This window comes from Coturnix japonica, chromosome 13 (genome assembly GCF_054131305.1).
Source record: "Coturnix japonica strain WE chromosome 13, WE-NBRP24, whole genome shotgun sequence".
In the NCBI taxonomy this organism is placed as follows: domain Eukaryota; kingdom Metazoa; phylum Chordata; class Aves; order Galliformes; family Phasianidae; genus Coturnix; species Coturnix japonica.
The window spans coordinates 7,712,421-7,726,554 of NC_140675.1; the positions used below are offsets into that span (position 1 = coordinate 7,712,421).

The 14,134-nt window shown below is 40.5% G+C and overlaps 2 protein-coding genes across 20 annotated transcripts in view; one reads left to right on the plus strand and one right to left on the minus strand.

The window, feature by feature from the left end:
* The window catches only part of PDXDC1 (pyridoxal dependent decarboxylase domain containing 1), a 41,988-nt gene extending 36,139 nt beyond the window's left edge, over positions 1-5,849 (plus strand). For 9 of the 14 annotated variants that reach the window (XR_014933734.1, XR_014933735.1, XM_085513732.1 and 6 more), the window contains 6 exons: positions 166-284; positions 1,127-1,248; positions 1,957-2,049; positions 2,132-2,228; positions 2,990-3,094; positions 3,961-5,849. Coding sequence is in view for 7 of the 14 variants with exons in the window: in XM_085513732.1 (XP_085369858.1) it covers positions 166-284; positions 1,127-1,248; positions 1,957-2,049; positions 2,132-2,228; positions 2,990-3,094; positions 3,961-4,223 (799 nt within the window). In the remaining 7 variants the exon portion in view is untranslated. The remainder of the gene's footprint in view (positions 1-165; positions 285-1,126; positions 1,249-1,956; positions 2,050-2,131; positions 2,229-2,989; positions 3,095-3,960) is intronic. The other 5 variants (XR_014933730.1, XR_014933731.1, XR_014933732.1 and 2 more) reach the window with 4 other exon arrangements.
* Positions 5,850-6,087: 238 nt separating this feature from the next.
* NTAN1 (N-terminal asparagine amidase) lies at positions 6,088-14,032 on the minus strand. Of its 6 annotated transcripts, none has more exons than XR_014933737.1 (10): positions 13,864-14,032; positions 12,459-12,561; positions 12,309-12,374; positions 11,600-11,708; positions 10,444-10,517; positions 9,088-9,141; positions 7,627-7,680; positions 7,231-7,328; positions 6,560-6,704; positions 6,088-6,399 (listed from the first exon to the last, which is right to left on the minus strand). XR_014933737.1 is itself a non-coding variant. In XM_015876432.3 (10 exons), the coding sequence occupies exons 1-10, from the start codon at positions 13,942-13,944 to the stop codon at positions 6,220-6,222; spliced, it is 933 nt and encodes a 310-aa protein (XP_015731918.1). In that variant the 5' UTR covers positions 13,945-14,032; the 3' UTR covers positions 6,088-6,219. The 6 variants fall into 6 exon arrangements, 5 of the variants coding, with proteins under 5 accessions (XP_015731918.1, XP_015731919.1, XP_085369866.1 ...); XM_015876432.3 differs by having other exon boundaries at positions 6,560-6,673; XM_015876433.3 differs by lacking the exon at positions 13,864-14,032 and adding an exon at positions 13,532-13,847 and having other exon boundaries at positions 6,560-6,673.
* Positions 14,033-14,134: the final 102 nt, after the last annotated feature.

Consider the following 14,134-nt stretch of genomic DNA (forward strand, 5'->3'; position numbering starts at 1 on the left):
GCATTGGCCAGCCTCCCCCTTGCTCCCATCCCCAAATCTCGTAATCTGTAAAGTTGTTTTCAGCTTTTGGTTTGTAAAATACAGAATTTGTAAAAATAAGCTAGATCTGTGGGGTTTATTTATGTACTCTAAAGTGAAATTACTATCTCCTGGCTTGACTTGAAGATACAACTATCAGAATGATGGGAAGAATGATGACAACAAAGAAAAAGAATTGGAAAAAATTAACACAGAACTTCTGAAAAAATTAAATGAACTGGAGTCGGATCTCACCTTTTCTTTGGGTAAATGCACTTAAAAAATAATAATAATGTAAATTGTGTTGAAGCAAGCCATCTTCCTGGCTGTATTATGGCCTTTCAGCAGGTCATATGTACATAGTTCATTATAATGCAGAATTACACTGCTGTACATGTAGTTAATTTGCAATCAACATCTGTTACTGTTCACTTCATTCCCTATTTCAGTTGATAAATGTTCAGCAGAGCGTGAGCAAGTTGCACGGTTTTCACCAATATATGAGAAAGCTAATCTATGAGCAACTAGACCTCAGAGGATTTCTTGCCAGTGTAAGAATGAAAACTGCAGGTGCTCGTCTCTGTAAACTGAAGCTTGTCAAGGAGTTTTGTATCTAGTGTAATATAGATCTTGTTCAAAACAGTTCACTGTTTTGTTTGGCTAGATTAAAGCTTCAGGCAACTTTTGCAATAATTAGTACCACTACGTATGTGTAAAAGTGCTGCATTATAGCTGTAATAATACTAATTTGGTTGGAGTCAGCTTTTAAAAATTAAGTACCTCAGGATTTTGGAACTAAGCAATTAATAGGTAGCAAAAAGTAACAAGTTTCAAACGCATTCAGCACTGATATACAATTCCCTGGCTGTATGAAATACCTGCTGTTCTTACTTTGATGTTGCTTTCTTTTGTTTTTGAGGACCCACAAATTTGAGCTTTCGTTGTCTGTATAGTTTATACCTGTGCAGATATTGCACTTAATTACTGAAGTGGGCATTTGTTTGTGTGCATATATTAGGCTTTCTAGATTCATAAGCATGGGCGTAGAATGTATTGTGATAACACTTCTCAGTATATAACCAACACTTGATTCTCCCAATGCTCACAGGGCCAGAATTTGGAGGACAGAAGAACTGTATTTATATTGGCATGGTAACTGAGGATCTGGATGTGTCAGAGTTAGTTGAAACTATTGCAGCAACAGGCAGAGAAATTGAAGAAAATTCAAGAGTACGTGTTAAATCAAAGAACATCAAAGAGCATTTCAGCATCTCTTGTTTTTCTGTACTACCCTTGGGGTAGTTTTGGGGGCTTTTTTTGTGTGTGTGTTTATTTGTGGTGTGTGTATTTGTTGTTTTCTTTTGTGTTTTTTTTTTGTGTGTGTGTGTGTTTTTTTGTTTTCGTTTTTCAAACCTGTTCAGCCCTGTTCTGCAAGCAGTGTATCCCTTTGGCACACTGGGTTTTTTAGCTTGCTGTGATGACCAATCCACCTTTTCAGCTTTTCATTTTGTTATTAACATGCAGTCATAAACTGTTGGCATTGTTGGAGGAAGCACTTGTCACCAGGGACTCTGATATTAAGTTATGCAAATTGGCGCTTGTTTTGAACTTAACAAATCTGTGGCCTTGTTTTTCCATCTTTTGGTTCCACAGTAAGCTGTTAGGCCTTTGCAGTATAAAATGTGACTGTTTTCTGGGTATGTGTGTGTATACATACATACATAAGTGTGTGTATATACATATATATATAATCTTATGTTCAGTCTGTATTTCTTTTCATTTACAATAGTAATGAAAGAGTTTTCATAAAATGCAGATTTAAATTAGAAAAAAAAGAAAAACTGACTCTTCAGTTTACATGCTCAAAGCCTGAATTAATAATACAGTTTCAAATAGACATAATATACATAACAATTTTGTAATATTTGTTTTCATTAGTTGTTGGAGAACATGACTGAAGTTGTTAGAAAAGGGATACAGGAAGCACAACTTCAGCTTCAGAAAGCAAATGAAGAACGACTTCTTGAAGAGGTAAGGCTATGAAGTTATGTGACAGCTTGTCATGGTGTGGTTACCTTGCTCACCAACCAGTGTTTAACTGTGGGCTTTGCAGGGGCTGCTGCGACAAATACCTGTAGTAGGTTCTGTGCTGAACTGGTTTTCTCCATTCCAAGCCTCATCAAAAGGAAGAACATTTAATTTAACAGCAGGTAGGACTTAGTGCATCTGCAACCATGTTATTCTGTGTTCTGAATGTTTCTAGTTTTATACTGAAATTGCAACACTTTCTTGTGTTGACTGAGTGACATAATGCACCTTTGGGATGTAAAGCAACATGCTCTTCACTGTTTCTCTAACACGCTGGTGAGAAACCCTCATCCCTTGCGTAGTTTACATCTTGTTCTTGCATATTGTATCACGCTAAAAAAGCTTTATTAGATATTGGCAATAGAGGAACAATTGCTGGCCAGACATGCTGTGAAAGTGTGTATCCTTGAAACATACGCTACACATATATCTATATAAGCTAGTGGGGAAGACTTTCTGCTACATTTGGGATCTTATTCTCAAAGTACTGTCTCAATGGACCTTGAAGGTCCATAGTGAAGAGAACAGTAAGGCTTCCTTGGGAATGCTTTATAACTAGATATCTTTGCAAAGTGAAGTGATTGATGACTTGCAGCTGGGGATGTGTAAAGCCCTGAAGAAAAGGAAGAACTGAATACTGGGTGTCTACCTTTGTTGTGAAGTGAGTGTGAGAGGAACTTTATTCATCTTTGTAAGACTCAGCACCTTTGTCCCTAGTTACTCAAAAACCAGCTACAGTTAAGTGGCAGTTTCAGATTAACTGAGGACATGCAGTTTCAGAAACCGGCATTAACAACAAAATTGTTACATTTTATATGCATACATATCCTGATAAGGAGAAAACTTGTCTACATTCAACTTGCTACTTCATTTTAACTTGCAGGTTCACTAGAATCCACAGAATCTACGTATGCATCCAAAGCCCAAGGTACGGGTACTACTCCACCAGCAACTCCTACTTCCAGCCTCACAAAGCAAAGACATCCTGGTAAGTTTCTACTTCATGATTTTATTTCTAAAACTCGCTGAAATATCCTGGCCTTAGCACACATCTGGTTTGTGTGACACTGGAAGACCTGCTTGACTTTTCCTTCTGTCATAATATCCAGAATGAGATCTGAAGTCCTCCCTAAATAACGTAGTTCAAACACGGCAAAGAATACTACCACAATCAGTTTTCTAAGACATCTACATCTAAGATTTGTCTTATCCCCTCAAGTGCATGTAAATCCAGGATCTTTCTCTGGAATAGTTGGTGGCAGCTCTGCCTAACTCAGGAGGTTGGAACTAGATGATCTTTAAGGTCCCTTTCAACCCAACCCATTCTAAGATGACTGAGAGTGAGTTTAAAATTAAAAAAAAAAAAAAAAAAAAAAAGTAGGCAAACAAGCCAATAGTTGTGTATTTGAGCACCTGTCTGTTACTACCTAATACTGTGGTGACAAAGTCATTCTAGAGTGAAGAGTTACTGAATCCATGGTATTTTCTGTTTAGATATATTAGTAATTAATGTAGATTTGCCTGTCAGGGAAGCCATAGTTCTGCACCTCTTTTTAATCTGTGCTGTGATTTTCAGTAAAACTCTCTACCTTTGGAATGGGTTTCTCAGCTGAATTTTAACAATTTCTGTGTACACGGAATAAAATAACTGATGCTTCTTGCCTTGTGTACTTATCTGTGTAAGTGGAAGCAAGTATTTATATTTTATACAGTTGGGGTGCAGGTTAGCAACTGAATAAAATCTATTTCTCTGTAGTTTTAAAATTCAGATGCTTTCTTTGAAGCTCACATTCTGTATGCTACATTTTTCATTTGATGCCATCACTGGTTCTGTACTCTTCAAACACTTCACAGGTCAGAAAATTTTTAAAAGGTCTCTCAGAAATTCTGATGCGTTCAGTGAGACCAGTTCAGTCAGCCACTGTGATGATCTGGAAAAGATGGATCAGAGACCCCCAACTCTGTCACCTGGCCAAGACCAAAGACCACTGGAGACAGAAAAAACAGAGCTGCCCAAGGAGGTGCCACAGGGAACAGATAAAGATACTGAGGATGTTCAAAGCAGTGAAACACCAAATGACTGTACAAACACAGAAGAACGAGGAAGTCAAAGATAAAAACTAGACTCTGGATTTAAGACTGTGTGGATGAAGATATATGCCTCAGAGGGAAGGGTATTTTAATGATGTGTTTAAAATGTGAACAGTGCCACATGCTAGTACAGTAATGACTACTGTAACTTATTAACTGCACTAATTGCACAAATATAAATTTTCCTCACACAGGAAAGATTTGTCTTACTGCACACTTAGTACAGTTACTTTGATCCTGTACACGTTGATGTCAACAAAGTTGTAGTGAGATTTATTAACTGCCTGGCAAAAAAAAGAGGCAGTTACAGTTACTTCAGTCTTGACAGTAGATGCTAACTCAGCAGCCACATATAAGATTAAGAATACAGTTTCATCCAATAGTTGTAAGTTGCTCTTACGCATATATTTTTAAGAAACTGCCAATTTATTTTTTTTTTAATATAAATATGTTAAAAGTTCAGTTTATCCTCTCCATTAAAACAGCCTAGTCACAGTAGTTCAATTTTTGCTTTTATTTTCATTTTTTTAACACTTACAAACAACATTGCCAAGCAGCTGTGGTGCAGTGAACATTTAGGGATGGATGCCTGACTATGTATATAGGAGTCACGCAACTGTACTTTGTTGTCACCCTTTTTTTTCCTGCAGCAATATGACTTGACTTATTCAGCTGAGGCCCTGAGTACAGGAGGATTAAGTAAGTTACTAAGTTGTGAACAGCTCAAAAAGAAATAGTGCCTCTGCATGCCTAAATGGCTTCTTGCTTCTACCACTGAAAAGAATCACCAACGCTTTCTTTTTTTCCTTTGCATGACACTGATAACACATGTAGTGTTAACCAGACTCTTCTTGTTACATATATCTAAAGATAGTTACAGTAGAGCTTGAAAAAAAAAAAATAAATCCACACTATATTTGTGCTGATTTCAACACTTGCTTTTGAATAACTTTCCTAGGCTAGGAATTGTACAGACTCAATGAAAATATGTAGTTAATTTACACTACAGCATAAGATCATAGTGTCCAGGACTACTTAAGGCACAAGTTAAGTTTTGGATGCATCAGAAGCTAGTGTGCACATCTTCCCCCCTGCCCTCAGCTGATTTAGCATAGTTGCTTTGCTGCAAGCTTTCAAAGCTTCTTGTGGAAACAAGATCTTTTGGAAAGCTTGCTCTGTAACGATGCATCTGATTTTGGAGAAAATTTTTCAATCCCTAACAGAGCTAGACACACAAGTACTATTGATTGGTTTGTTCCTTTTTTTCCAAAGGTTATCAATTTAATGGCTATAATGGTGGCAGGATTAACTTTGATCTGAAAAATGAAGGGTTTTTTTTGAATACTAATATCGCCCCATTTGACTTTCAGCATCGAAATCCTGTGGGCAAATTTTGCTGCTGGGGTAACTTACATGAATCGGAGTGCAATTTTTCTAATGTGCAAAAACAGCTGAGTTGACTAGTCTTCCTCAGTGATTTCTTTGGTGCAATGAATAGGTTAATAAGAGTAATTTGTGAGAAATAAAGTTATCACCACAATGATAATTTTTTAATGTTTTTATATTTGGAATTGTTAAATCAGTAGTTTTGGCGGAATGAGCTTTATTCTTCAGCTCCTACCTGACTGTTTCAATAAATAGTCTTCAAATTATTAGGCCTAAGGTATATTTTTGAATGAAGAAGTTCCTAGAATGAAGCTGCAGTAGACTTTATGTATAAGCAACTTCCTTTTACTTTGCATAGAAAATAATTTTCTCAAATGTGTGTTCATATAGTGACTTTTAGCCTCTGGGTTGCAGCACTGTCATCCATCTGTACTATAGCAATCTGACCAGCACAGAAGCGTTGAAACAAGAAAACAATTCAAGGTAATACAGAAGAAACACTACTTCTGTTGAAATACTTTATTTTGAAAAGCATAGGCACACTACTCTCCGTGACCAGACGCATGCTTTTTGCAACAACTTGCTGTTCTTCCAGCACTGCTATGCTTCCCTAACGCAGCTGGTGTGGATTCCAAGTTAGATCTTGTCAGAACAAACCAGTTCCCACAACCCTTCTTCATTTTTTTTGTATACGCGGGGTTTTCTATCAGGAAACAGGGAATGAGATGGGAATGGATGTGCTTTTAAAAACGTTAATGTAGAGCGAATGTGGGAAACAAAGTGGGGTGGCTCAGCCAAAGGTGATGTGGAAAGATTCTGAAAAACAAGATGAGAGCAAGAGCTGCTTGAAGCTCAGAATACAAAAGCTCTCAGTTACTCTCCCTTCTAACACAGTTATTTTTCCACCCTCCCCTGCTGTGGGCAGAGGAGAGCTTTGACAGGCCATACTCCTTCTCTGTTCTCAGCTAAAGAATACCTGTAAAATCTGTTGATCATCTTGTTCCAACCAGAAATCCACATGTGGGAAAGGCCTCCAGAAATAAGGTCCAATGTGTAGTCGTTCAGTCTTTGCATCATAAATGTTTGTCAGCTGCAGTAATACAGAACTGTTTACAGGGAGCCTTAAAAGTTAAGGTAGACAGCACTTAGATGAAAGAGTCAGAAAAATGATTTAAGTTGGAAAGCATTTGTAATGCTGTAGTGCTATAATGTTATGGAAAGTACAGTAGTAATAGTGAAGTGGCACAGTCTTAGGCTGCAGCAAAGAACAAACCCAAGTAAAGCAACAGCAGATACAGAAGCAAAAGAATAAAACTGCTTCCCTTCGGAAGGCCTCAGGCATGCAGTGACATCCCTTCACCTCCACTGCCAGCCCTTAAATGAGGGCTGGGAAGGGGTGCATCCTGGCTCCACCCTTCTGGTCACTCAGTGCATTCACTGCATGCACCTGAGCTCCCCTGAGCTGGCCCTGCCTCCCCACCAGATGCTCCATCACTGCTTCAGAGCCCTGACTTAACATTGCCAATACAGCCAACAATTTGTATTTTTTTCCCCTGTATTACTGATAACTCACTGCCCCTAAGTGGTCTTCCCTTCTAGCAAAAATACCAAACTTTGGAATTTTATTGCCCACTTATTTATACTCACTCTTGCTCCTGTTAAAACATGGGCTGAACGCAGATCCTCATCTGGCCCTTTTTCTGGGAAAGTTGCAGGGAAAATCTCTGCTGTTTTTACATTCACAGCTGGTGAGAAACAGAGTTTAAATGTAGAACAACTTTAATTCTTACCAAACATTGCTTAAAACAACCATCTCCATAACACTACTATTCTAACAGGAATTGTAGAAGCTGCCACACACTATTCTTATTTCTTATTGCCCCAGACCCCATTTTCTTAGTACTTCTGTTTTCTGCTACACCTCCAACAGCAGCACTCTACAGCAGGCATTATGCAGACAATAAAGGCAGTGCATTTACTATTAAAATCCAAAATATCCAGTTACCAAAAAAAAAAATTAAAAAAAATTCTATTTTAACTCACCTATTCCATAAATAATTGGAAAATGAATATCCTTCTCTTCTCTGTCATTTAGCTCTGTAAGAAAAAAAAGGTCAAACACGTAGAGCACCATATTTTTTTCTGAACAGAATCCATTCAGTTGTGTGTTACCAGAGAAGAGCTGGTTGAGCTAATGGTGCATAAAAACACTGGAGGAAAAACAAATGAACAATATTAACACATGAAGAAGCTTAAAACAAAAATGGAAAAGGTAACACGGTCAAGATGAACATGTTGGAGCATGGATTAGAGTTTTCATATCAGTAGGTCCAGCTCCAGTCACTCTGTTTTCTGCACAAGCCATTTACAGGAAAAAAAAAAAAAAAAAAAAAAAAAAAAAACCTGCTGGATGTCAAGTTTCAAAAAATGCATGTCACCAGTAACATTTAAATACAAAGAATATATATGACCTCAATACAATACAAAGAAGAGGAAATAATTCTTTTATGTGACAGCACATGTAACAAACATGAGCCAACAGTGTGCCCAGGTGGCCAAGAAGGCCAACAGCATCTTGAACTGAATAAGAAATAGTGTGGCCAGCAAGAGCAGAGAGGTGATCATCCCTCTGTACTCAGCTCTGGTGAGTATTGTGTTCAGTTCTGGGCTCCTCACTACAAGACACTGAGGCCCTGGAACATGTCCAGAGAAGGGCAACAAAACTGGTGATGGGTCTGGAGCACAAGTCTTGTCTTATGAGGAGCGGCTCAGGGAGATGGGATTGGAGAAGAGGAGGCTCAGGGGAGACCTCAATGCACTCTGCAACTTCCTGAAGGGAGGTTGTGATGATGAGGGGCTTGGCCTCATCTCCCAGGCAACAAACAGGACCTGAGGAAATGGCTGCAAGTTGTACCAGAAGAGGTTTAGATTGGACATAAGAAGGAACTTTTTCTCTCAGAGTGTGGTCAGGCACTGGAACGGCTGCCCAGGGAGCTGGTGGAGTCACTGTCCCTGGCAGTGTCCAACAGGTGCCTGGATGAGGAGCTACAAGATATGGTTTAGCGGTTTGCTGTAGCTACGGTAATGAGAGTTGGACTAGATGATCTTGGAGGTCCTTTCCAACCTTGTGATTCTATGATTCTATGAAATTAACTGAAGGAGTTTATGAACAGTCTAACAGCATCAAAGGTCTTTAAGTTCCTTTCTCAATTGCCTCTCTAAATACTCAGAGCTATACAGAGGCTGGAAATAGCCTATAAGAATCATAGGTCCTCCTCCATTCTCAACTGAGACAATCTTTGATGAGCAGGCTGTTTGACATTAACACACACACTACAAATAATGAAATTTAAACATGTAAGTCAAGTGGGAGGACATATACTGTTTATTATTACAGGACAGATTTTAAAAGACCACAGATGGAAATGTATCTGTACTTTGATTTCAGTAGCTAAAATTTCTTCAAAAATAAAACAAAAAACTACAAGGAGACCATTTTCTTACCTGTTACGCAGAAAGTCACTAAATGAACATCATCTGGTTGGAGATCAAATGCTCCTATGGCAACAACAATAGCAGCAATATATAAGACTGACTGGTGGAAGAGCAGATACGGTATATAAACAGAGGGGATTATCAGTGCTGCTCACTGCAGAATAGATGGGCAGAAAGTACCTAATACGCTGTTCTTAAGTAATGCAATGCAGCAAAAAGTATTTTTCAGGTTTGCTTCAAACCAACTTTTAGAAAATTAAAGCCACAGCTCCTAAGCATATCAGTAGTTTACAGAGAGTAGCCATTTAAGATGTCAAAAGCATGTTAAAAAGTTGTGCCACTTGCTCCTTTTACTGACACTGGCTTACAGTAGCTCTGGCATCACATGACCTCTGCTTTATTTAATCGTACACTTAATAGCACATATATATATATAGCATGAGTAAACCCAGTCTTTCATTATATGCATTTCAATCCTCCTTTTCCCCATCCCACACTCCAGGAAAAAAAAGAAAAAAAAAAAAGTTCACTTTTTTTTTTCCTGAAATTCTAATAGAAATATAATGCTTTAAATTGTAACTTGATGCATGAAAACCAAAACTATCATGCTGAAAAAATGCATTAACCAAAATATTCTGTGCTGAGCTCTCATGCAATATGTAACATACATAACAGGAACTGCACCGTAATATGAGAGGGCAAGAGGGGCACATCCCACTGGATGTTTGCCCGTCCAAATTCCACATCCCACAGTCACCTCCCTCAAAACATGCCCCTGTCTCTTCCCAGCTCCAGTGAGATCAAGGCCTCTCTACATTTGGAAAGTGCTTAGCACAAGCCAGGACACCTGAAATGTCTAAGCTGGTACTTTATGTTCCCAGCTTGTTCACAAAGCACCATAACCACTTCTCTATACAGATTTCATGAACAGAAATAACATCTTTCATCAGACAATTGCAAACAAATTAAGATTCACCTCATCACATTCAGGTGAAAAAGGAAAAGTAACTGATCAAGACACCCCGCATTTACAGATTTGGACAGGTGACAGCACCTGGGCAGGACCACACATCAGTTTGACAGCAGTAAAGCAAGGAATTAGGTCCAACTGAACCGCACTCCCATTCTACCCACTGCAATGTGTGTCAGGAACAAATGACAAGTTCCTGCCCCAAGCCTGGCCACAGGCAAGCCTCAAAAGTCCAACCCTTTCTCTTCAGCATGTTTGCAAGTAGAGACAACACCCTCCAAAGTGAATCCCCACTTATCCTATTAAATGACAGTGCTCAGATAACAAACAGATTTCACCCAAATCCAGTCAGAACTATTTTCTTCTACACAAGAGTGGAAAAAATGTGAACTTACTAAGAAGCTGATAAGTAAGTTTTTGTGATAACTGCCTATCATCATTGAAACCTCCAACTAGGTGCACTTCCAGCCTAACAGAGATGGAATAACAGGAAACAGCAGTTAAGATGACATCCCAAAGTGAATACCTTTAAAAAATAATCTCCAGCCCAAACTACAATGCAATCATTAGAGACTCACTCTGACTCATGGTCAGAAATTGTAGCAAATTGTGGTTGGTAATTTTATTTTGAACACTTAGGGATCATTCAGGAAACAGCACAATATTAAAAAAGAAAAAGCTCAGCAAGCACTACACACATGCAATTCTATCTAATCCCAAGGTATCTGTGATGGTCAGTGCCTCAGTTTTGGACATAACTCAGTAACCACCTCTCAGTTCCCACAAAACAGCAAGCTAAATTTGAAGGACTTTACTCCCACAATCTCCAGAACTATTCTAGGCCATACTATATAAAGTATATAAAGACAGGCATTGTTTTTGTGAGTCTTTTGACCAAACAAAAAACAACAACAAAACTAATGACAATACTAGTTTTGGGAGCAAGGTCTCAGAAACAAAAAAGTGAGAGGAAGCATCATCAATATCATCAATCACCTCGTATGGCCAGAATTCATCTTTCAAAACTGGGCGAGGCAGATCATGAGTTTTAGAAATCATGTCTTCCAAGATCGTGGAGGTTTTGTTCTTATCAAAATAAAGAGGAAAAAATCTCCACATTAAGGAAAGACCTTGCTAGCCAAAATCTGTTTCAGAATATATAATATTTTTTTCCAGTATGGGGCCTTGAAAAATCCCAGACAGATTCTCAGATCCAAAAGGAATTCATAAGACCAACGTTTCTTTTGGAAAAACAGAACAACTAAAAACAGTTATTTGGAAAGTGTAGCACATCTGAAACAAAAGTTACTGGGAAACAGCACACACCAAACCACTCAATGGCATTTCTACAGAGCCACTATTCAGAACAGAAGCATGCTTTAAATCACAGATAGAAAACAGTTATCATTTTCCATACAGCCCCTGATAGGGATATTTCTTGCACGGTTACCTTGTCTGAACCCCTTAAAATTGTATAAAAGCTCCACAACTTACAAACAGCAGTTACCTTTGTGAAAAACAGCACATCACAATTAACAAAGCAAAGCTGACCTTCCATAACCTGTGGTGTTAGAGAAAGATTTTACTGAACTCATGATGAGCGACACCTCAGCTTCTGTGTCTGATCCATCGCAGTGTGTCAAGCAGGTGGCTCCGCTGCCTGAGGAAGATATGAGATGACAGTGACACTGGTGAACACTGTTCACTACCATAACTCAGATCAACACCAGTCTGCGCTACTACAGCAGTGCAAGAACTACACACCACCTACTCATTTCTGTTTTTCAGCAGCCTCCAGCAAAAGAGATGGGCTGACTGCACAAGACAATAACCTCTATGTGCACCCCATTATATTAACCAGCTAAATGAATGACCTTCCTACTAAGGACCAAACAATATCCTTGCTGTCAGAAATACAGGAAGCCTTTTCCATAAATTTTACATGTGTTATCACCAAACCCCACTAACTCAGCTGGATGAACTCTCTGGCATTCACGCCCAGCCTGAGACACTGCAAAAGTGGCCACAAGAGCAGATCAAGTTTAGGATCTGCTCATTTAGCAAAGGGAACACAGACCTGGTACTGAACAGATGAGCTCTCTGAATTCATCACTCAGTTAATGCACTTTGTGACTTTTTGAGATGCCAGTTTATATCAATAAAACTGCAGTTTATTTCATTAATGCAGCATAAACCAGTGACGATCCCAGCTATACCACTTAGGAGGTACAGGCTTTGTGCAGATCACCCACTAAGATACCTGTGTGTCGCAGCACAATTAGGTGGCAAGTAGTTGCGTCATCCGATCCCAGAATAGACACAGAACCTATTTTAAAGGAGAGAGACTATGTATGAACTTTCCTGTCATAATAATTACTTTAGCAGAAGAAGAGCTTACATTCTTACGTACCATCATTAGGGGTGGTCACTGCAAATTCTCTCTGCTGGACATACAGAAGCCCTTTGGGTTCCACAATCTGGGTAGGCTGACTTCTTAGAAGTTTTGCCTTTTCCTAAAGATAAATGATAATAAAGACTACGGAGGCTGAATTCTCAGGTCTTGATAGAAACATCACCTCCAAAAAGCAAAGGGACCCAGATCAGAAGCAAACACGGCATATTTTGTATTTTGGAGGATTCTGAATTTCTAGTTTTTCCACTTTCATGCCACTTATCAGTTCAGATTCTGTTAAATCCCGTCATTCCACACACAGAGAATAGTCCTCCCCTGCTTTATGAAAGGTAAATGGAGGTACAAGGCAAAGCAACAGGAAGGGGCCAGGCTGACATCAAACAATGCCAGAGCAGATCTTGGAATTTTACATAGCACAAAATCATACATTCATTAAGGCTGGAAAAAAAAAAATCATCCAACAACCTACTACCACCACTGCCCATAAACCATGTCCCTAATTCCCACATCTACACGCTTCTGGAACATCACCAGAGATGGTGACCCCCCAGTCTCCCTGAGGAACCTGCTCCAGTGCCAGCCGCCTTTCCAGAGAACTCTGCCCTAACATTCAAAATGAACCTTCCTGGTGCAACTTGAGGCTGTTCCCTCTCAGCCTATCACTATTCCCAGACAGAAGATTTCCTTCTTTGAAACTTCTGAAATGTCAAAGATTCAGCCACTTGTGGCCACGATCCAACATATTTATTAAGTACTATCAAAATGCAGCTATTAATCATCATGCTTAATTGACGGAGAACTGACCTCCTGGGCTCTGACTGCACTGATTGCTGGGTACTGCGTGAATTTCTACACGAAGGCTGAAAAGAACACAAACCGTTCCACTCAGCGGAATCAAACCTGCACTACTTCTTTTCAATTCTTTTTTCCCTTCTCAACAAGAATTCAGTTTCTGCAAATCAGCATTTTCTTATTAAAAACAATTCCCCAACCAGCTCTGTTCAGCAGTTCCAAACCTACGGGCTGCCGTTCCGATTAAAACTTTATCAGCCTTAAAATGAAGTTAATACCTCTCCGGTACCGCAATCCCGACGTCCACCCCCAGCTGCTGGTTCCTCGACCCGGGGGCAGCGACCGCCACCGCCGCCCTACGCCGAGATTCCGCCTTCGTGACGCGGACACGCTCCTTACAGCCAGCTCGCGCCTTTCTCGGGCACGGAGCCGCTCGGAGCTGCGCTCCTCCGCGCCCCTGAGCCGGTACCGCCCCGAGACTGCACAGCGCTCACATTCGGCGCCGTCGGGCCTCCCCCGCCTCAAGGCAGCCCGCAGCGAGACGAGACGCGAGGCGGCCTCGAGGCACGCGCGGTCAGACCCCGCGGCGACAGTACGGCCGCCCGCTCACCTCGAGATGCGGGTGGGCGTGGATCACGCCTCCCATGAGCCGAGTCAGATCAATTCGCTCCCCGTTAATCAGCAGCGGCATCGCGGCGAACGCCCAGGGCTGGAGGCGGCTGCTCCGCGCTTCCTGCCTGGGGCTGCGTTGGGCACAGTCGGGCGCCGCCGCACTGAGCGCTGGGAAACGGCGGCGGGTGCCGCTATGGGCGGAGCGGCGGGAGAACGCGGCGCGGAGCACTCCTTCAGGAAAGCAGCGCCGCTCCCCGAGCCCACACAGC